General features: G+C 41.4%; 1 protein-coding gene across 3 annotated transcripts in view; it reads left to right on the plus strand.

Moving 5' to 3' along the window:
• Positions 1-675: 675 nt before the first annotated feature.
• HOMER1 (homer scaffold protein 1) overlaps positions 676-21,751 on the plus strand; it is a 118,540-nt gene continuing 97,464 nt past the window's right edge. Inside the window, exon 1 of one of the 3 annotated variants that reach the window (XM_075020552.1) lies at positions 676-821. In XM_075020552.1, coding sequence (XP_074876653.1) covers positions 817-821 — 5 coding nt within the window. In that variant the 5' untranslated portion in view covers positions 676-816. The remainder of the gene's footprint in view (positions 822-21,751) is intronic. The other 2 variants (XM_075020553.1, XM_075020551.1) reach the window with 2 other exon arrangements.

The following is a 21,751-nucleotide window of genomic DNA, read 5'->3' on the forward strand; positions in this document are numbered from 1 at the left end:
GGCTCGGCGGCGGCAGCCCCTCCCCACCGCCCGCTGGCAGTGACCGACCCGCGGCGCCCCAGCACGATGCCCGCCCGTTCGCCGCAGGAGAAGGCGTGACGGCGAGGAGCGGACCCGCCGCCGCGGGAAGGAGGAGCGGCGCCCCGTATCTCCGCAGCCGGGGGTGGGAGGGCGGGCGGATCGGGGGAGCGCGGCGCCCCGGTGCCCGCGGGCGACGCGCGGCCGCAGCCCGCCGCCAGCCGCCTCACGCCGGGAGCCCGATGCCAGCGCCGGTGCGGCGGCTCGCTCTGCCTCCTCGGGAGAATGCGTCGGTGCCCGCCACGCTGCCGGCGGGAGTGCTAGGGGGAGCGGCGGCGTGGAGCCCTGCGCGCACCGCCTGCCCCATCCCGCTCCGCCTCTGAGGCGCACGGAGCCCTCGGCGGCCGCTCACGTCCCGGCGAGAAGCGCCGCAGCCGCCGCCAGCCCTTCGCGAAGAAGGCGAGGGCCTCCCCGTCCGCCCGCAGGAGGGGACCCGTCTGCCCCCGGAGCAGCCGCCGCCGCCGCCGCCCGCCCGGGGGCCGGAGCCGCTGCCTGCGGGCGCCTGGCGGGGCCGGCGGCCATGGGAGCCCGGCCCGCGGGGGGCGCTCCCTAGGGCGCGGGCGGCCCCGCTCGGCCCGGCAGCTGCGAGCCGGCGGCGCGGCCCCCCGGGCCTGCGCGGCGCGGCGAGCCCAGCGCAGCGGCCCGCCGCCACGGGGCTGCGGAGCTGCCGGCGCGGCGAGGAGCGCCCCGGGGACGCGGCCCGCGCGGCACCGCCGGTGCCCGGCGCCGCCGGCCGCCATGGGGTAAGGATCTCGCGGGGGCCGGCGGGCTGGTGCCGGGGCGGGGGGTGGAAGCGGCTGCCCGCGGGAGCCGTGGCTGCGCGAGCGAGCGGGCGCTGGCGGGTGCGCACGGAGGCGAGTGGTCTTGGTGGCGGGGCGCGCCAGGAGCAGGAATCCTGCTGCGATCGATGCTGTGCATCAGCCGGCTGGAAGAGGAGCGGTGCGCTCCGCAGAGGTTCGCCTCCGCCGTAGCCACGTCGGATCGCGGGAAGAGCCGTCTTGGCTTTCAGATCCTCGCCGTGGGGACCGTCCCCGGCTGGTTGAGGGACGGTCAGTCCTGCAAACGGCTGCCTTAAGCTCGGTGTGGCAAGGTGAAACTTCAAATCTGCGAAGGCTCGTTTTAGCTCTTCTGGAGTCTTCAGAGGATATAAGACAACGTCTGAATTTCCCAGTAAAGTGAAGGAGGCTCTAAGGAAACCTGCTTTACAGCAGGTCCCCTGGCAAACTGGGACATCCGCTTGAGGCTTTAAGGAAATGAGAAGGAGTAAAATCTTTAAAGCAAATCTGATTGCATCTAGATTAGTGGATAAAAGAGTGACATAGATAACCTGTCAAAACTTTCCACAGTTGTATCCTTATTAATTTGTATAGTGAGGTGAAAAAATAATCCCTATTGCCGGGCTTGTGTGATAGCCTCTCAGTGGAATGGAGACTCATCCGTGTTCAGAGGCAACAGAAGCCTGGTATGGTTTGGCTGACTGCAAGGTGGAGGCAGACTTCTAATGCAGTAACAAGATGCTGGTTTTCTAAGGCTTTATGACATAGTTCAGAGTATAAAAGTTACAAATCATGTCCTATGTATTTTGGTTATTCAGGAGTTCAGATGTGAAATTGGTGTATTAATATGGAAGCTAAAAGTGTATCTTTCCTCAAGCCTGTTAAGGACACTTGGAATTCTCCAATTTATTAACTTCCTAGCATGTGGGGTGGTAGCAGCTGCATCCTTGGCTCTGTCCTTGTCACTGGGGTTCGTGGTACAAGATGTAGGAAGGAATGACTATTTAGGCTAGCTTTTATTTTCCTGTTGTCTTCCCTTCCATTAAAAAAAAAAAAATCCAAACAGAATAAACCCAAGCTTGCAGCTTTCTACATATTTAAGAAAGTGTTAATGTGTTTCAAAAACCTGCTATAAGGCTAAATGATATTACAATGTTTTGGGGATATATTCTTGCAGCTGCTAAGCAGACACAGAATTATGTAGCTTTTAAAATTCAAATAATGGAAAGCCTCTCATTCGTTTAAAATCAGCATAGTGTTTGTAGGTACATCAGTTAAGCATATCATATTATAAATGCAGAGAACTGTTGAAGAGGAGTAAACATTCTTTCTCTTGAATTAAATTGAGCATTTCTGAAAACAAAAACTTGAATTAAACAAATAAAAAAAAAAAGACTCCCCCATTTCATCAGCTCCAGTATTGCTGGTGTTTTAGTGTCATAGTTTCTCAACGAACAGTACAAATCCATTTCTGTAGAGGGAGTTGAAATAATTCTAAATACTGGAGTTGTTGGTGTGATGACTCAAGTAGTATCTTGGCACATTGAGGTTAAGAAGATGAAACTTGCTGGCAAAGATTTTGAAGACTCTTTAGATAGTACACATTGGGGTGTTGCAATATAGAGTTCCTTTGCAGACCATCTTCTAACAAGGTGGACAAAACCAGAAATGTAGGTAAGTGTTACTGGTAAGCTCCCTGCTCTTTAAATGTGAGCAAACACTTCCAAGCCAGGGCCTGCACCAACTCTGTGGGTCTGTGTTAAGCATCAGGCATTTGCTAGTGTTCAGAGCAGAGGCCTTGATTCAGTAGCTGGTTTGTATTAACATCTAAATGCAGTTGCCCATGGATTTCGGAGTGTTTCTAGACCAAGGTGTGCTTGACTGTTAACATTGCAGTTGTAAAAATAGTCTTCTGGTACTCTACTAAAATCTTAAAATTGAGTGCTCCAGAAGGAAGTTGCAAAATGGTCAATAATCCATGTACCTTGCCACATGAGGGTCTGTGTACTATATTCAGCATTTAATGGGTACCACTATCCTGCATAAGCTTGTACAGTGAGCTTGTAGTACCTGGCTGGTGGAGAGTTTACCTATTCCAATGGTCAGAACACAGAAGACTTGAGATGGGGGAGAGGAATTGGCTTGCAAACCAGCAGTGGTTTTCTTAGTCTCATTTGTTACAGTGAAGAATTCACTGTTCTGCCCGAGTAGTTCAGTCTGCTTGGCGCATTGAATACCATAAGGCAACCCAGGTAGTTAGGCGCTGTGTATGTGGGGGATACCAAGCTGTGGGTGACAGGTCTCTGGGCCAGTGCTGCTGTTAAATATTTATTTTGAGAAATTTGAAATTGGAGAATTGTCTATAGGGTGCAGTAGTTCAGGAGAAGCTCTTCTTAGTGCTGTATCCCGTATGTCTCTGGGTGTCCCTCATCTTATGGGAGGAGGTAAATGAATTAGGCCCTGGGGATTGTATACACCAGGCACATAGGATGCCCACTCCTGCTTCTCTGCCTGCCAGTCTGTCTCTCCTCTCCTATTTCCTCATCCCTCTTGCATAAAGACAAGTTCTTATCAGTAGTCACTGTTGAGTGATACAACCATTTATTTGTGCAGGCTCTTCTGTTGGGCTGACCACACAGAATACAGTGTTCTTTAACAGGAGAACATGGATTTTTCTGTAAATAAGATGACCTCAGTATGTTCTGTCCTAGTTCATAACATGTCTCTTGTATTCCCAGTATTGAGAAATACAGCATTTGTCAGTATTGCGCAATAAGTCTTCCTTGAGCAGAGGTGTTTGATTACATTAAAAAGCCCGAAGAAATAGATCTTAAGTAAACATACTCAGGATGTATATTGATAGGCTAGATTATTGTATACATCAACCAGGTAAATTCCATGTTAAAGCTGCAAACCATCACCATATTTTAGTGGTCATTGGTACTGCTTTTACTTTTAGGTGGGGGCAGGGGGGTTAGAGGTTGGTATTTGTGAACTGTGAGGCACTCATTGCTTAGGCTGAAATGAATGCACTTCTTGCCAGACATGGTACGGAAGCTTTACAGCCATGAATTCTGGTAGGGGTGAGAAGTTGGTGTCCTGTTAAACTTAATCTCTTGCATTAAGTCCTGGTTTATTACTGGGTAGTCTCTCTATAACTAATTTCCTTTCTGGCCTTCTGTGCTGTGGACAAGTATCCAAATTTGTCTTACTAGCTTTTCCTTTCACTCTTGCTGAATGATAAGGAATTGCAAGGTAAAAACTTCTATAAGATGTGCTTGTCTCTGTCATGTCACGTTAATCAAGGTGTCTTTATAAAGACTTCAGCTTTTCTTCACTTTTGTTGGACTATATTTAGTATGTTCATAAACGTGGTTATGATATGTGTCAGTTTGAGATAGCAGAATACTAGGGTTCTTAAGTTGGCTGGATAACATTGTGGAAGAAGAGTATTTTAGGATGTACTTATTAGCATTGTAGTTGCATAGAAATAAGTATTTAATATTTGGCAGTCAGGAATATGTCTGTTGCTGGTTGATCCACTCCCAGCTCTTACCTTTTTTGAAGCATGGGGTGTTAGTCAAATGCATTTCTTCAAAGCACTAGGAATGCAGGGTCCCATTTTGAGGAGAGGATACTATAGTTGTAGGGGAATTGAAAAATCATGCTAATTCTAAACTGCAGGATGTAATAGTTTTTACAAAGCCCATTTGAAGCTTTAAAATCTAAAAATATGTGAAAGCCTATACTGCTTGAACATACAGGATAGACACATCTTGCTGTGGAAAATGGTTTTGGTTTGCTGCCTGTTGACTTGCTTTTTTAGGTGTTTCCAAACCATGGTCTTGTCCTTAAACTTTTCACTTTCCTTTCCTTAGCTGGGTAACAAGACATGAACATTATAGAGCTGTTAGGAGCCAGAAGCATTGTTGACTGTTGAATTTGACCTGACTCAGGTTCTTTAACCTGTCTTTTTCCCTCCCACAAGGCTTAGTGATACCTTTCCCAAAACTTCGTCTTAGCAACAGTTCCATCAGCTGTGCTACTCTGACACAGAAATATTGCAGATAATAGAGCAAAAGGTACCGCTTCTTGGCAGTAGTTCAGTGTTACTGCAGTTCCTGGCCATCTTACTGTCTCAGGGGTAAAATGAGATGCTTATTGTGTGAAAGCAATGGCAGCAAAGTAGTTTATGCTGTCTTCCGTAGCAGTGTGAAGAGAGTATAACAAAACTAGATCAACATCACTTACTATAGATAACACCCACAAAACTTGATTATCTGAAAAAAAATTAGTAAGGTATAAATACCTAGACAGGTGGACTGTATGTAAATCAGCCTGAAATTGTTAATGAACTACTTTGTCAGGCAACAATGTGTGGAGACCTCTACCATGCTTAAGTTATCTTCTGTCACAGTAGTTTTATGACCATGAAATAAGCATGAGAAATCTACATCAGCTCTTCCAGCCTGGCAACACATAAATGAGTGTCCTGAACACCATGGGGGATGATTTCCATGCTGATCTAGTGAAGGTATTTGTGATGCCTTAAGGTTGCGATTGATCTGTTTATTTCCATGCATTATAAACATTATATAGACCAGCTCTTTGGGTGAAATCCTAGTTCTGCTGAAAACAAACATTTAAGTCCTTCACATTCATCATGTTGATATTATTTTTATTCTCAGTGTCTCAAGCAAGCATCAGATAAATGCTTTGTGTGTGTGTGTTCTTGTGATTTCTCTCTCCCAGTGCTTGCCCTACCACAATTCCTGTTAATCTTTGCAGGACTTGTAACCAGATGTTGAGCCAATACTTGAAGAAATATGCAGTCTCGAAGCATAGAGATTGCAATAGTTTGAAATACTGTAATAGGCCAGCACTTCTAATTGGGGGAGGCAATGACACCTAACTGGCATTAGAGTGTTTCTGCCTGCTAGTTAGGAAAAGTAATAAGTGGAATTCAGATACTGCTTTCATGGGAATTTTGTTGGAAAACTTTTATTCTTTATGATTGCCTCTTAAGACTGTAATTTGATTTAAAGCTCTTAGCTGATCACTCTTTAAATCACAGCTTTCCAAATCTATGTCTATGCATTAGAGTACTACCAAGAGAAGAGCATTACCTTGTGAAGTAACACTGATTTACTAGTAGTTTCTCATTAGTATAGGTGCCTGGGACATCATTTTAGCTGAGCCTATGGTTTTGCAGTGTATTCCAGATCAGTGACCATCTAAACAATGCAAACACTTCATACAGATTAGAAACTTAGTTCTACTACTCCTTTAAATATCTTTAATTTTGAAGCTGTTGAGGCCTAAATTAAGTACCAAGAGCTGATGCCTCTTCTAGTCCAGAAGTTATACTCTAAGAGGTGCTTAGCAAGGGAGCAGGTGTGGTGTCGAAATACCCAATGAGGCTGAGACCAGATCTGGAATGGAACTCACATGAGTATATGTATATATATGCAAACAGACATTAAGTGTGCTTGTGTTTGAACAATGTGCTCTTTGTATCTGAGACAGTCCTGCACCTGAGAAAAATCTCGGGCTTCCCAAGTGTATGGTTATAGTCTTAGTAATAGGAAACTGTAGCAATGAACAAAGGCACAAAGTATCCTGTATTATTCAAAGTGAAAACAAAAATTGGAGTACTCAATCCATCTCTATGTTGTTTTGTTTGTTTGGTTGTTTGGTTGGTTTTTTTTAAGATACCATGTTAGATTGAAGTGTGTATTTAAAAGCCCTACTTGGGTGAAAGCCTTCTGCAAAAAAAAAAAAAATTTGCAAGAGCATGCTTTCTAGTTCAGGGTTTCATACTGTTCTCTCTGCAAGGCTTTTTCAGATGTATTCAGTCTTAAAGGTAAGGTGCAATGGGTGTGGAAGCATTGTGCTATGAAAAAAACTGCTTGTAGATCTAATTTTGGTAACAGGTTTCTTTTCCCCATTCTGTTGTGAGTATTTTAGTTTTTATTTTTTCCAAGACTGGGCCATGTGAGATCCACCAAAGTCAGTATTGTATTCAGGACAGGGAGGTTAGAGGGGAGAGGAGCCTAGAGGGACCTGTGGTTTTATGCCACCTGAGCCTTGCACCATGCAGTGTTGGGCTCTGTTGTATCTAGACAGAGCTCCGGTAGTGGTATTAATGTCTGCTTCATTCTGCAAAGTAACAGCACAGTGGTTGAATACTGTATTGATTTTCTGGAACTGCATCACAAATATGCTTCTGGCAACACACTGCATTCTGACACGCTTCTCTGGTGGCAAGTAGTGGTGAATGTCAGTCATCATTAAAAAAATTAGTCCAGGGAGACGCTGTTTAAACATGCAGTAGATGATGCTGGATTGCCAGATACAAGCATATATTGACATTTCCAGTATCTAGTCATGATTTTTCTTTTTTAGCTACAGGTATCAGGTTAGGTAACTTAAGCAGTCTGCATCACTCCTTTTGACTAACGGCTTTTACCCGAATAAAGAGGGAAGATCTTGAAATATGTAGTTCTTCTCAGGTTTTTCTTCTTCCTCCATATACATGCAAATGATTCACAGGCACCTTTTTGTCAATCTTTGTGACTGTATTCTTTGTCAACATCTTGATCGTTAAGTTTTCACTGAGCTTGCCATCAAAAAGTGGGAACAACAGAAGAAGGGGCTGCTTTTTCCTGTTGTCTGCTGCAGCACAAACATTTGTGCAGTGAGCCACATCAGTACTGTAACCTAGCTCACTGCACAGCTGTACCAGTACAGGGGTTGGCACAAGGGAATTGTCATTATAGGTGGGATGGACCTACCTTTTGCTACAGCAGTGTCTGTTTATTCTGGCAGGAAGTGTTCAAAATGATCCAGACTCAGAGCTATTACTGTCCAAGTTTGCTCTTCAGTTTTGAAGCTGAAGTCTGAAAAGTTGGGGGTTTTTGACAGTGTCCACTAGGTTGAGTCTCAGCTTCTTGAGAAATGACATTTTTTCCCCTTCCCATAGTGTCTTTCATAGTAAAAAACATGACAAATAAAATTGTTGCTGTTTAGAATTTGGGTTTTTTAAATGCTTTTAGATGACTTATTCTGTAAATAGTATGCTGTGGTCTTGAATCCATAGTTAATCTTGAAGCTGTTCTTCTAATAGGACATATAATGGGATCTTCCTTGAGTTTTGAAAACTAAAGAATGAGCTTTAAATGGTCAACACTTTACAGTGAAGTATTGGTGAAATAAATCATCTTTGACATGTATTCTCACAATTCCTATTTCTTGTGCCTGTTCATTTCCAGCAGTCTGCTAGCCCTGGCTTGTCTGTACAAAAAATGTAAAAGAATGTACTGTGTGACATGGGAGAAAACACTGCTTTCTCCAAACACATGACTTACTGAGGAGTGTGCAGCTGTGTTAGGGCTTCTTAGGGTATGAAGGTGTTTTCCATGCCAACAAAAATAAGCATATGGAATAATATATGCTGTGTAGCTCTGTTGTCAAATGATTGCGTGCAGTAATTGAGGTCCTAAGCAGCTATTTGGCCAATTGACTTTGAAACTGGAACGCCTGTGCTTTTGCACTAGCCCTATTTTTCACTGACTTGTGTATGGCTAAAAGACTTAATCTGCAATTAGACAGGAACAATTTCTCTTGTATTAACTTACTTTCAGCTTCTGGATACTGATTTCCAAGTGCTTTTTCAACAGCCACTTTCAACAGCCATTTTCAAGTATATGTCACTCCCATGTCAATATTTTTGTTCTTCTACAACACATAGAAGGATTTCCTGTGTCTGCTTTAGCAAGCCCACTACCTAGCATCCAGAGCTCTCTGCGTCTAGATATATATAAGAACTGGGTTCCTCCCAGGAAATGATTGGCTATGCTTGGGAATAGGTGGTGTCCTGCTGATTTGAGTCCTAGGTAGGCTTGGTTCTTCAGAAGCAATGCACAGCTCAGATGACAGCATGTCTGACTATGCACAGTAGTAAAACTCCCAGGATCTTTGGGAAGTTTTCTGGAAAAAGACACAGGCACTGAAGCACATGGTTAAGTAATGATCCATTTTGATGGGATTTCTGTGAAGCATGAGCACTGAACTGTGTAGATTTCCTAAGTTACCTCACATCTGAATGCAAATGCTGCTTGTGTCTCTTACAATGGATCTCAATGGGCCACTCAGGATCTGAGATTTTTACTGTATTTGGTGACCTTAAATGTGAGATACATCTCTTAAAAAAAATCCTCCCTTTTTGTCTACATTAATTATGAATTTTTAAAATCAGGTTGGAACAAAAGCTAGAATAGTTCTATTACTGGGATGGATTAAGGGCATTATAGGGGCCTTTTCTGTAACATCTGCAACTTACTTTTATCATTAGCAGGATTTGAGAATTAATACTATTCTCGAGCGAAGTTCTGAGACAAAGGAAAACGATCTGCTATTTCCCCAACTGTTCTTCCAAAGAACAATTTTACTTAACATGAAAATATATTTAAAGAGTCCTTCTCTTCTGCTCCTTAGTAACAACCTTAAAACCTAGGTTTAAAGAATACTGCTGCTCTGAAGTGCTCAGAGATGGACATGGTAATCCTCCAATCACTTGTGCTAACTCAGCCTTTACAGATAGGACGCAAGTTAGAGCTTGTATAGGTTACCTTCTGTTCCACCTTCTTGATTGTCTTGTTATCTTGCTACTTCTGCCACTGGGTATTGTTTTTGTAGAACTCAAGACTTTGCTAATTCAGAGGACTTTGTTGTCACTTAGAGCAATATGTGTAGGATGTTGCGCGTGTTTCTGGAATAATTTGGAAAAGAATAGTTGAATGCCTTGGCAGGAGGATTCTGTTAAGGAAGAATATTAACTGCCAACACCATGTTCAAGTTCAAAGTGGTTTTACAAAATCCAACCATTCAAACAGTTCTACAACCTTGGAAAAAGCTATGTATGTAGTGGGAACCTGGCACAGAAGTTTCATTTGATGTCCTATATCGCTCTGGACAAATCCTAATGAGTCTATTTAGACCCTAAAAGTTGCTGACTTGATGATTCGCAACTTGCATATAATACTTTTCTGAAGTCCCTCAGGAAGAATATGGGTGGAATTTACCCAGTTATTAAGATACAGACTTTTGTCTTCACCCTCTACAAGTCTTGCTAGCTTCCTCATTGTAGAGGAGAAACATTGCAAGGGATAGAATGATGATTTTAGAATGTGGGTAAATTAACTGATTTTTGGAAAAACAGATCATTGAATGCTGCCTCATATGAATACCAGTTTTGCAGCAAAGTACCTGACTGTGTGCTACTGTTAAGAACTTGATGATAACATACAGTTTATGATTAGCATCGCTGGTTGTCATCATGAAGTGAATTTTTGTCTTTCACATTTGAAAAATGCGGCTAGTATTCTTCTGTGAGAAGCTTGTATTGAACAAGAAGTATCCCTGACCAGAGCGGCACAATAGCAGTTAACCTTCTTCATTGAAACTTGACAGTCATGGTGACCTGCTTATGTCACCTGACACCTTAATGGAGGCCATTAGAAAAAAGAAAAAAGACAAGGATTCTGGTTTCAGATACCGTTATGCTTATAAACTAATATGCTTGTATGCTAGAGGTTTGGGAAATTAGTTGTTGTGATCAAACTTCACACAGAGCCGATTAAGTAATGATTAAAAGTGATGCTTTAAACTTTTAACTGGCAGATACAAAACTTTGCTTTAAATCATCTTGTCTTATATGTATGCTGTTCATCTTCCTGAAGAACCATTCCTCTTTATTTGCTTGTAAACACTGATATTTTTTTGCAGTTAAGTATGGTATTAGTCATGGCATTCTATTGACTAGGTTAAGCCGTCGTATATCGTAGTATGTATTCTGTTTCTAAACACAAAACCTGTTAGAGAGTGGGAAATGGCAGTTTCTGCTAAACAGACTTGTATTTGATGCTTCAGTTAAGCCTCTTTTGGAAGTAAACGTGAGCGCCTCAGTGCTCCAGTTTGGGAAGACTGCACCACGTTTAGCATACATGAGTAAAATGTTTTTAAATACAGCTTTCTCTAAAACTGACTTTGCAATGCAAGTGTTCTGTAAGTAGCTAATAAACTTGCTTGTTTCTGGCCACTGTTTATTTCATGGATACAGAAACACTAGGGCTTGGCTTCTTAAATTTAATATCTATCCTGATATTTATGCAAAGGAGTGGGTGAGGGAGGCTTTTCTAGTTCTTGGTTTGTACATAGGTTTTGAATGCATTCCAGTTCATTCAGGTACCATGTAAGGAAAATTGTTCCTGTTTCTTAAAAAAAGGTCATACTGAAATAACTAACTCTTACCAAGCACTGGTTCCTGGTCTTTGATTAGATGCTTCCTAACTGTAGTGGCATGTATTTATTGCTTGAATATTTTTATTGAACTATTAAGTATAGGCCTCTAATGTAGGCTATTCCAATTCCCTGTGAAATAGGTAAGAAAATTCCAGCTTTAACTGTGACACAGGCAACTGAGCCAACACTTCTGCACAAACTGTATGGTGTGCATTTTGGTGCTCAGTTTGTCAAAATGCCAAGCAGTTTCCTGAGTTCTGATCTTTTTCCCTGTAATTACACTTCCACCAAGTAAAGTAACTTCCATCTGCGTAAAGCCCTGATACCTTCCTGCTATCTTGGGGTTAGAACTACTGTCATTGTAGGTGCCTTTCTGCAGTATAAGCTATATTTTGCAGTATGCTTTGAAAAGTGGTTCATAATCTAGTTCTAGGACAACTAATGCATAATACTTTGTCTTTACCAGCCTCCACCAGCACAATCAAAGCAAGTGCATGAGCCATCAGTGAAGAAATATTTCTTTACATTATTTGGTTAGCAATACCCAAGGGTAGTACTGATGCAGCCATTGTGTTTCCAGCACGGTCATCTTCCCTATGAGCTGCTTATCAGTGAGACAGCCTAGTGTAGGTATGGCTGTTCCTTTCCAGCTGTTGGGGCCCATCTCCATGGGCACAGCACTTGGTATCCCTTGGCTGACATTTACTAGGCAGACGTGTGTACCTATTCCCATGTCGACCTCTGTAGTGGGCTGTGCAGTGCACTGTTTGGTATATTTAAAAACTGATGGTGCCCTGTATGCGTGTTGTGAATCTCACCATTATGGTGGGAAGTTGCCTGCCAGCGCAAGGCGCGTCACTGGGGCAAACAGGATTTGTAGCTGTCCTAGGAATGCCTTCAGTGATCTGATGAGCAAACTGTGCTGGAGGCCTGTCAGGAGCAGCATTTGGGTGTCCTGCCTTAGGAGGAGTCTCAGAATGTTTGGCATATGTGTGTTGTGAACAATCAAGGAGAGTTGAGATCTGTTGCTTCCAGTTACAGCTCAATATAGACGCAACCTCTGCTTCCAAAATTCAATAGTGTTTAGTAGGCTGTAAGTTACCAGAAGGGAGGGACTTGCTGGCATGGTAATGGCATGCTCAACTTGAATTAAAGAGGCTGTATAGTTTCTGCAGTGCTCAGTGGGATGATTCAAATTGATTTGTTACTTATGAATATAAAATTAATTTGTTTACCTTTCTAGGAGTCTAATTCAGTTCCTTGATTCAAATGAAATAATCCAATTCTCATCTTGTGATGTGGACCAGTGATTCTTTTTGAAACTTAGCATGCAGCTGTAGCAGTCTGGACGGGATTGCAAATTGTTTGAAGATCAGTTGGTGGTGATAGTGATGAAATGTGTGTTTATTCAGCCTCGTTCATTCTGCTTGCTCCATATGTAAGTTCTGATACTTTCACCAGTGCTGGTGGAAGCATGACTTCAGCTTTGAGGTGTCTGTGGTCACCGTGCAGGTTGTGCTAATGATTTATGTCAAAGTGTTTATTGCTGAGGTTTAAGTGTAAAAGCTGTCAAAACTGACTGTTAACTGACAACTTCTTAATGTTAAATAAAGGGTTTGTGGGTTTTAAGCTGGAAATGAAAGGAATGACAAGTGCCAGGCCTGCTAAATAAGAAGCATTTTCACATGTAGAAGACATGTCAAAATTAGTAACTTGGAGATGCAGAAAAAGGTTAGGTGGTCTTGGTTGATGGGGTGAGAAGTGATAAGGAGCTGTGATAATTTCTGTATGAAGACCTACAAGGAAGCAAAATGGAAATTTAAAGCCAATAAGGAGGGTCGTGAAAGAAAACTGGTAAGAAGCACTACAAGGAGGGGTTGCTAAAGATTGTGATGCCAAGTGGGGAAACCTTCTTTCGCTACAGAAATATGTTTGAGACAAATTCCAAGTGTCTTATAATAAACAAGGAAGAGATATATTCCTTGGTTTTTCTGTTGTGAAAAAGCTGCTGAGAGATCTAGTCTTTAGAATAGCAAAATTATGACTAGTATTAGTTGAGGGTTGTCTCTCAAAGTCAAATATGATTGGAAAAACAGCAGTTCAACTTAACATTATCTAAGAATACTAATTTTTAAATACTATCACTGTTTACCATATAATTGCTGATTATTTTGGTGGAAACACAGGATGAATTGATTCTATGATTTTGTCTTTTCTATTCCTTTTTAGGTTCCAAAATTCTCATCTGTCTCTATTGTCAGATGCCCCAGCTTTGTCTCTGTTGCCTCATACCCATGGAATACAGCCATCAGAACAGAAATTCTTGTCATAGGCAGTGTAGAGATTTGATGGAGCGCACAAAATCACACTGAAGGTCAAATTAGAAAATACTGTGTTTACATTGTTTATTGAACTCTGCTGTGTTTTATGGAACTTAGGCTATTGGATTGCCACTCTATTATTTCAGTGCTCTGCATGACTGTATGTCCTAGTGCCAATCCTCTGTTATTGGTTCCTTCTTGCTGTGCTAGCTGTGCACGGTGATACTTGCTATGGCTGCTGAAGGATTTTCATTACAGCAACTAAATTGATCTAACCAAACTTTGGAACAGAGAGTGTTGATTTTTGGACAGTCTCATGCTTTTATGTTGGGACAAAGCAAGGAGTTTCAGTCTGTCAGTTGTTTGAATGTGCTACTCTGGGTGGCAGGTCTACCACTGCTGTCTTATGACCCTTATATCGCACCAAACAGTATGATTAACATCTAAGAGTCTTCACGCACTTGCAGGGTGCTGTTTTTCCCCATCTGTGCCTCAGCGACGGCACCTAAGTGGCCCCATCTGATTTGGCTTAATTCTCACCTTGTGTAGTCAGCTTCAATCAGTCTAATTAGTTATTTGTGAGTGGCATTAACAGCCCTTCTCACAAACTGAAAATTATTTTGTAAAGGAAACTACTGGACTTTAGATCTCAAAGAGTCCACGAACGAATTTGAAGGGTGTCCGTGAAATGTGACAAGGAAAATATGCAGCATGGGAATAGGCTTGCATTCTGGGGATTGCAATAGATTGAAAATCATGTCCTGACTGGAGCCTTCCTCTTCCTCCTCCTCCTCCTCTTCCTCCTCCTCCTCCATGCCCCTGGAAAGGAGAGAGCTGCTGGGCCTGCTTTTAAAGCAGAGCACGGAGTCCTGGCTCACCAGGACCATCTCTGGATCACAGAGCAACTTTGTGCTCTCACTCTCTCTCCTTCTGTATTTGGAGAACTATGCTTGTTCTGCTGGTATAGGTGTTTTCTTTCTTTCTTTTATCTTCTTTTTTTTCCTTAAAACTTTAGGTCTTGTAATGGTTCTGAAGACTACAGATAACCGTCCATGAAGACCACGTCTAGCAAATGTCTATTTATTTAAACTCAGGAAAACTGGTGGTGCAGAGGGCAGTAAACTGTAACTTGTTGTACAACTGTGTATTGAAATGCTGTGCTAAGTAACCATAGAAGTTTAAGCTGAACAGTTAAGCTGCTTTATGTTTTCCCTTAAAATATTTGCGTGAGTTCTGTAAGAGTAATCTGACTGACACACAGCTCCATTGCATGGGAGATTTAGATGTAAATTGCAAAGGAAGGATGGCCTCTATATAGAGATTATCAAGTAACTAGGGGAATTAAAAAGAAAACCTGGTTATCAATTGCTGTTGGACCTTTCTAAACTTTTTTTCCTAGCAGGTATGAATGACATTATTTCTTCCTTTGCTACGTTGTGCTGTGGAGGCTTCATTCCTCACATTTATGTTTGTGTTGCAAGTGTGGCAAAGTTGCTTTTCCATGCTGTAGAATGGAGGGAGATGAGTATTTTTAGACCATTGCCTGCCTGTTTCTTATTCCAGATGCAGCTTAGCGTAGTTTACTGTATGTAAGGGCTGTTGCAGGAACGTTAACATCTAGATTACTTTCAGAAATGTCTCATTAGCCTGTTGTTCCAGGGTTCTTTGTTCATAGAATAGAACCTGACATTAGGTTGTTTTTCTGTCTGCTTCTGGTTAACACTTTTGGTGACTAGGTGTGGAAAAGGGCTATACATCTTAAACTTAATTGTCCAGTTGTAAAGGCAGAAGAACTCTCTTGACTTCCTTGACAGTAATGTTTGGACAGAGCAAAATCCAGGAATAAAATGCAAATTTGGATCAATTTTTGCTATCATGATTACTTAGTATTTTCACTATAGGTAAATATCCTAAAATTCTACCTAACATAGTTTAGCTGCTCTTAAGTCATTAAAAGCTAATGACTAGTTCTCTCCAATCTTGTAATTTAAAAACAAACTTAAGGTAAAAGTTAAATCAGAGATACCTTTGTTCACTTTCTTGCACTATTTAGAGAAATAATCACTTGGGTACCTGGAAGAATTCTGAAGATGCTTATATCCCTGGAATATCTTCATAAACTGAAGTTACAAGTGTGAAGATAAAGCTGAGTACTTGTCCTTGGTAATACACTTTTTGTTATGTCACTTGACGCACAAAGCTCTCACTTGATTGATGGTATGAAAGTGAGCTTTTGAAGTTTGGGTGGAAGGACAAAAAAGGGAAACCTTAGAGAGGTGGACCTTCATGCAGCTATTGGAGGAACTTTCATGGTCAGTGATAAACTCTTGGTGTGGGTGTTTCCTGTAACACTTCAGCTGGTTGCCTACCTGCAGAACTTGAGCAGTATATGATAGCTGGGGCACTGGAGAACAGGCATTTCTTAAAAACCCACAGAATTATAGGAGTGAATGGAAATCCAATGTTTATCTATTTTTCTTCCTTTTTTTTTTTAAACTCACGTTAACATTACACTGTACATATCCTCCAGGTATCTTTTTTTACTCTTCAGTGCAAGCAGCTCCATGCTTACTGACATTATACTAAAAATATGAGTTTTGTTGGGGTTTTTTTTCCCATTGCTCTAGAATATAGGCCTTAATTTTAAGTGGTACGTATTTTATTCTGAATATAGGAGTTTGTATCTTAACGGGCAAATGTAACTCAGTGTGTTCTGTTTTGATCAGGACTTCGAGGCCACATTGACTCTGCTTGTTAGAGCTCAGCAGGAATGCCTTTACCATCTTGGGAGCCCCAGGAAACAGCAGTGCTAGGCTGCAAGCTGTTCTGTGCAGTTAGGAGGCAGACTCGAGTACGGATTCAGCATGGCGAGTACAAGCAACTCGTGAGATACTACCTAGATAGTAGGATGAAATGCCTGAGCTACAGATGTAATTGTGACTCGCATCTAAGTAAACCAAATTTGATTCACATCTAAGTAAGCCAAGTTTTCTGCAGAATCCTGGGTGCTATGTCCTGTTACTTCCCTGAAGAATGTGCATACATTCTCATGTTTCAGTTTTTGCTTTCTGCAATTTGTGAGAAAGCAAAACATGTTTTCACTATTGATCTGGACATTGGGCATATCTAATAAGACCCGTCTGATTTCACTATATCATGGATGAATATGATCCATTGCTTGTTTGAAGGAAAATGAGTGGACACTGTTATTCAAATTTTCACTGTGTTCTGAGAAACAGTAATGCAACTAGAGAATTCACTTAAGTCTTCTCTACTGATATCTCAAATTTGCGCTGGAAATTAGGAAAAGAAAAAATTAAAACCATCTGTCATGCAGTGAAGATAACGCTGACCTACCAAAATAATTTATTCCATCAATCTCATGAATTTTCAGTTCAGTTGATATGTTAAAGCCTTCCCCACCTGATGTTAGGCATCTGAAGATGGGGTGAGATAAAAGGCAATTCTTGGCTTCTGAGTGCTTTTGCATTTTCTGTGCCTTGTCTTGTGGTGAGGGCCAAGGAGGGCTGCGAGGGGGTTGTTCTTTATGCAAGATATTGAGGGCAGAATCTGTTTGTTTGGTGTGCTCAAGGTATGCTAACTGAATTAGTGACCAGCTTGATTATTAACACATTTTGTAATATCTTGTGTGTATGTGTGTGTATGTAAAAACACTGATCAGAGCATGTCGAAATGAATGTGACTTTAAGGCTGTGAAGGCAAGCAGGGCAAAGAAGAGTAATCGGAGATAAATACTGAGGGGAGAGCTATTTAAGGGACTCTTGTTCCTGATGTTTTGCAGGGTTTCACAGTCAGTGAGATGCCTGAACAGAAGTGGTGGTGAAATAGATTGGAAAAGTGTATTTTCTAAGAGGGAGGGTGCCATAGAAGAGTTGGTCAGGTCAAATGAATGACTTGCAATGAGGCAAGAAGGTAGGTCTGAGAGACAGATCAAAGCCAGGTCACTTGGGTCCTGCTCTAAGACTCACTCCATTCTCCTGTGCCTGGGTCTGCCAGCACAGGCAGTGTCCTGTCCTGCCACCACCACTGTCCTGCCAGTAAACTCATTGTGCCTGGTTTTTCTTGTCCTCTGAGGAGAGTGGGAACCTGGGCATTGATTTGTCATATGCTTTGCAACTCTGCCAGCTTCCATGCTGTTGATGTTACTAAATTTGTGAGACTGTAATCTCTGTGCTGTGCTACCATTAATTTTAAATCTGTGCTGTGGAAGAAGCTCTTTGCTATTCTAAAGGTTACCAGTAACTACTATTCGTCACTGGTATCTTATGAATGGGAAGCTCAGACAGAAGAGGAATGAGTTTAAATGAACTTGCTCATTGCTCTTCATGATTATGGTTTTTGGAGTTGGGTTTTTTGTTGTTGTTTGATAGCAAAAGCCTTATTTCCCAAGGTATGGTAATCGTAGCTTTTGTGATTTTATATGATGACTATAAATTTCAAGTGCTGTCTGCAGTTGTCTTACAGTGCATGCTTGTAGGATACTCCTCTGCCTTTCTTCTCTCCCTTCCTCCTCTGGAAGGTCTCATGTATGGGCTTCCTGAGCATTTAGTTGAGATTGGCACATACAGAGTGGTTAATTTTTTTTTCCCAAATGGACTATTTACATGCTCATAAAGATGCCTTCCACATCAGTGGATGTGCCAAAATGTTATCAGAAGGAATAGATTTCAGAAATGTTTTCTGCCCTACATTTTGAAGTTACCTGCTTTCCTGACTTGCTTCCTGTGTCATACAGAAACTTTTATTCATTGATACAAATATCCTTTGCACCTAGCTGTATACATATGTGTTTTGCATATACTTCTTAGCCCATAGTAAAATGTTGTGAGGGTTTTTTTTTCTTTTTAAAGCTTAGGGTTTTAAGGTATGCAAATATAGTGCAACTGTTCCCCCTCTTGCCTGAATAGCTCTCAAATTTCAACTAGTCTTTACAGGGACATTGACATTTCAAAGTTAATAGATTTCTGAGAATTCTATGAAAATAAAGAGCCAGGTCAAAAAGAGTACTTGTTGAGAGAGCAAGAGCTCAACTCCTAATAGACACAGAGGAATCTCTTGGATTAGATGTTCTGCCCCCAAATGCAGGAAGGTTTCAAGTGGAAGATTCCTTTTGTTAGACACTGGAGGTCCAACTGTGAGTTAGAATTTTGGTTTAGACCAATTTTTATTAATTCTGCTATTTGTACAAATACTTTAAGAAAACAACAAACAAAACTTCATAAAGGAGAGGAAGAAGCGTTGCCATCATCACCAACAGGTCCTGATTGAATGAACAGAGTGTGGGACTGTGTGATATGCTGTCTCTTTAGGATAATACAAAATAATGCAGGTGTAAAATTGGATGAATATGAAGTTCTCTGTCACATTTCCACTGGAATGGTACTGTGGTATTTCTGTTACATCTAATTGACTGCCTTCACTCTAAGTAATACCAGGGCTCTGGAGTCTTTTCCTGTAGGCCGTTTTCCAGGGACTTTTGTATGAACCATCACAGAATAATTTCTAATAGCAAACAGCTTTTACAACTTGGACAGTATCTTAGAGCATGTTGTGATTTCCCGTTCACTGGACTAAAGCTCCTAAGTCAATTTGAATTCTAAAACCACCTATGACTCAGTCCATTTAACGTTAGTGTCACCGTTGTGCAATGCAGTTTTAAGAGGGGGTCTGGCAATGCTTTTGCTTATTTATACACCCTTTATTGTTAGAAGCTGTTTCATTGATTCAGTGGGGGGTTTGCCATTATGTTCTAAAGTTATTTTGACATCTAAAGAACTTTAAAAATCTAATGTTTGAATAACTCTTCAGTATTTTCGAAGTCTGATCTGTAATTTCATAGGATTGGAATTAACTTCAAACGGTGTTCTATATTTCTACCATCTTTGAAACTTCTTTGTTCGTGTTTAAGACTAGAGCTAAGGAGGAGAGAACATGGATGAAGAAGTGTAGATGCTGTAGTGTGGGCAAAGGTGGAGGGGAAGGGGCAGAGTTTAGTAGGGGTTGGGGTTTGAACCTTTCCTTCCAAAAAACAGGCAAAACTGGGCATCAAAATGTCTATCATAGATTTATAAAAATAATAGGCTACAACATACCCTTGGAAAAGCAAAGTGTTGGAGCTGGCCAAGCTGATGAAGCCAGCAGGCTTGGCAGCTACCTTGTGGCATATCAGGAAGGCGTTGTCTCCTGATCGCCCGTGACAAAACGCTAATTTCGTAGAAATGTAAATATGAGCAGATCACTAAATTATTTTCTTCTGACTTCTTGTATCTTATGTCCATTAAATACTGTGCAATATCTGATTTAAAGCTGAAACACTCCAGTTGATCAACCATCGTATCCTTGAAAATCTAACATACAGTACGTAATGGTGTTTCTGGCAAAGGTAAATGTATTTTTTACTTCATCTTATAGGTTTAATGAAAGGTTCTAGATAATTTTTCTCCCTTCACATCCTGAAAAATTGCTGTTATTATTTGTGATGGTATGTTAACTCAGAAGTGGTTAAAGATCTAATACTAAAAGGTGATTGTTAAATGGGAACAAAACAGTTTAGAAAAAATCTTGAAGACACTGCTCTGTGCAGTATTATGTAGCTATAGAACATATTCTATAAAGTAAGCCATTGAACTTCATAGGTAAATAGGCGCATCTCTGTATTAACTTCTAGGCGCATCTCTGTATTAACTTCTAGGCGCATCTCTGTATTAACTTCTAGGCGCATCTCTGTATTAACTTCTCACGGAATACAGAAAACTTACCAAGCTTTTTAGGATGAAATTCCTAAGCTTTTGCTGACCTTGAGTAAATCTGACTTAACCCCAAAACATAACAGCAAAAGCAGGTCTAGGAAAGTAAGTGTAAAACTAGGTGAACCGCTGGTGGTATGGGCAAGATTTTGATCTGTTTGCTCGATTATGATTTCCACTATTTTTACTATCTCGAAGCTTGTTTGGGGACAATAAAGTTGTTAATTGTATGTATGTAATATAGAAAGCAAAATCTTAAGATGTACTCATTTCACAAGTATGGTCACTATGTTTTGTTCAAGTACTTTATAAGTTTAATTTTTATTTCAAGATGTCAGTTGTCAGTCACTTTCTGTCCAGAAAAAAGATTTTATTTCAGAACAGTTTCCATACAACAAGAAGCCAGTGTTACGCAATACTGTCCTACAAGCTTCCATATACAGTATTTGTCAGACTTTAGGGCATTTTTGGGAATAAGGAAAATTCTGGGTTTTTTCTGTTGCTTTGCATTGTGTTTGCAGAGCTTGTTGACTTAGGCTCCTGAGAAACCATTGGCTGTGTTTGGATGCCATAGCTGACAAATTAGTTTTGACTATAGCTGCACCTTTAATCACTCTCTTCATTTCTTTTCAGGGATCTCTCCTCAAGCTGTAACAAAGCTTGCTACAGCTTTAAAAACAAGCTAGGGAGAATATTTTTTTAAGACCATCGCATGGCATTGGGAGAAAGCTGTAGTCTTGGTATGCTGTCATTTTGAAAAAGCAAAAAGGTCTTTGTCCTATCCTAAAGCTGAGGATAATCAGCAAATGCCTGAGAGACCATGCAGGAGAGTCATGTTGTGTGATAGAGGAGAAATTACCTTGGATGATAGATATTATAGAGGCTCCGAAGTCACTGTGTGCAAAATTACCACCTGCAAAAACATGTGTGTGATGCCGACTGAGAGAGTTTGCAGTCCTTAGGACTGCCAGAGCATGTGTGCTGAGCACGAAGGCTGCCATGTGGCAGGGTCTGCTGTGCTTGTGGCTGTAATGGGCTGAGGGAAGCACAGTTTTTTGTCCAATCTCCACTGTGGATAGGGAACTTGGAGCGTGGTTGTACTCCAGTTCTGAGCACAAGGATGTTGGCTTGGTTTTGGATGCACAGGGCATCATCTTCCTCTGAAACTCTGAGACTGAAATCTGAATGGTGGGATCTTGTTGTGTGATGCAACTTGCAAGTGTGATGAAAAGGACTACATTTTGTTGTAGTAGGCACATTTTGTTGGACTAGTCTTGAAAACAGTCTTGTATGTGGACTCCATGTGCATCAAAAACAGTAAGTCTGGGTAATGCACTTTGGAGTTTTTAAGATCCATATTGGGGAAATAGAAGTCGCTGAAATGATTGACATAAATATTCATTCTCATGGACTTTTCATTACTTGATAGATACTTCAGAGCTATCAAAGCTGAGCTGAGTAGGATGACTCCATCACACTGGACCTGCTTATTCATCCCCTTTTGTCG

The sequence above is a fragment of the Buteo buteo genome, chromosome Z (assembly GCF_964188355.1).
Source record: "Buteo buteo chromosome Z, bButBut1.hap1.1, whole genome shotgun sequence".
NCBI classification, from domain to species: domain Eukaryota; kingdom Metazoa; phylum Chordata; class Aves; order Accipitriformes; family Accipitridae; genus Buteo; species Buteo buteo.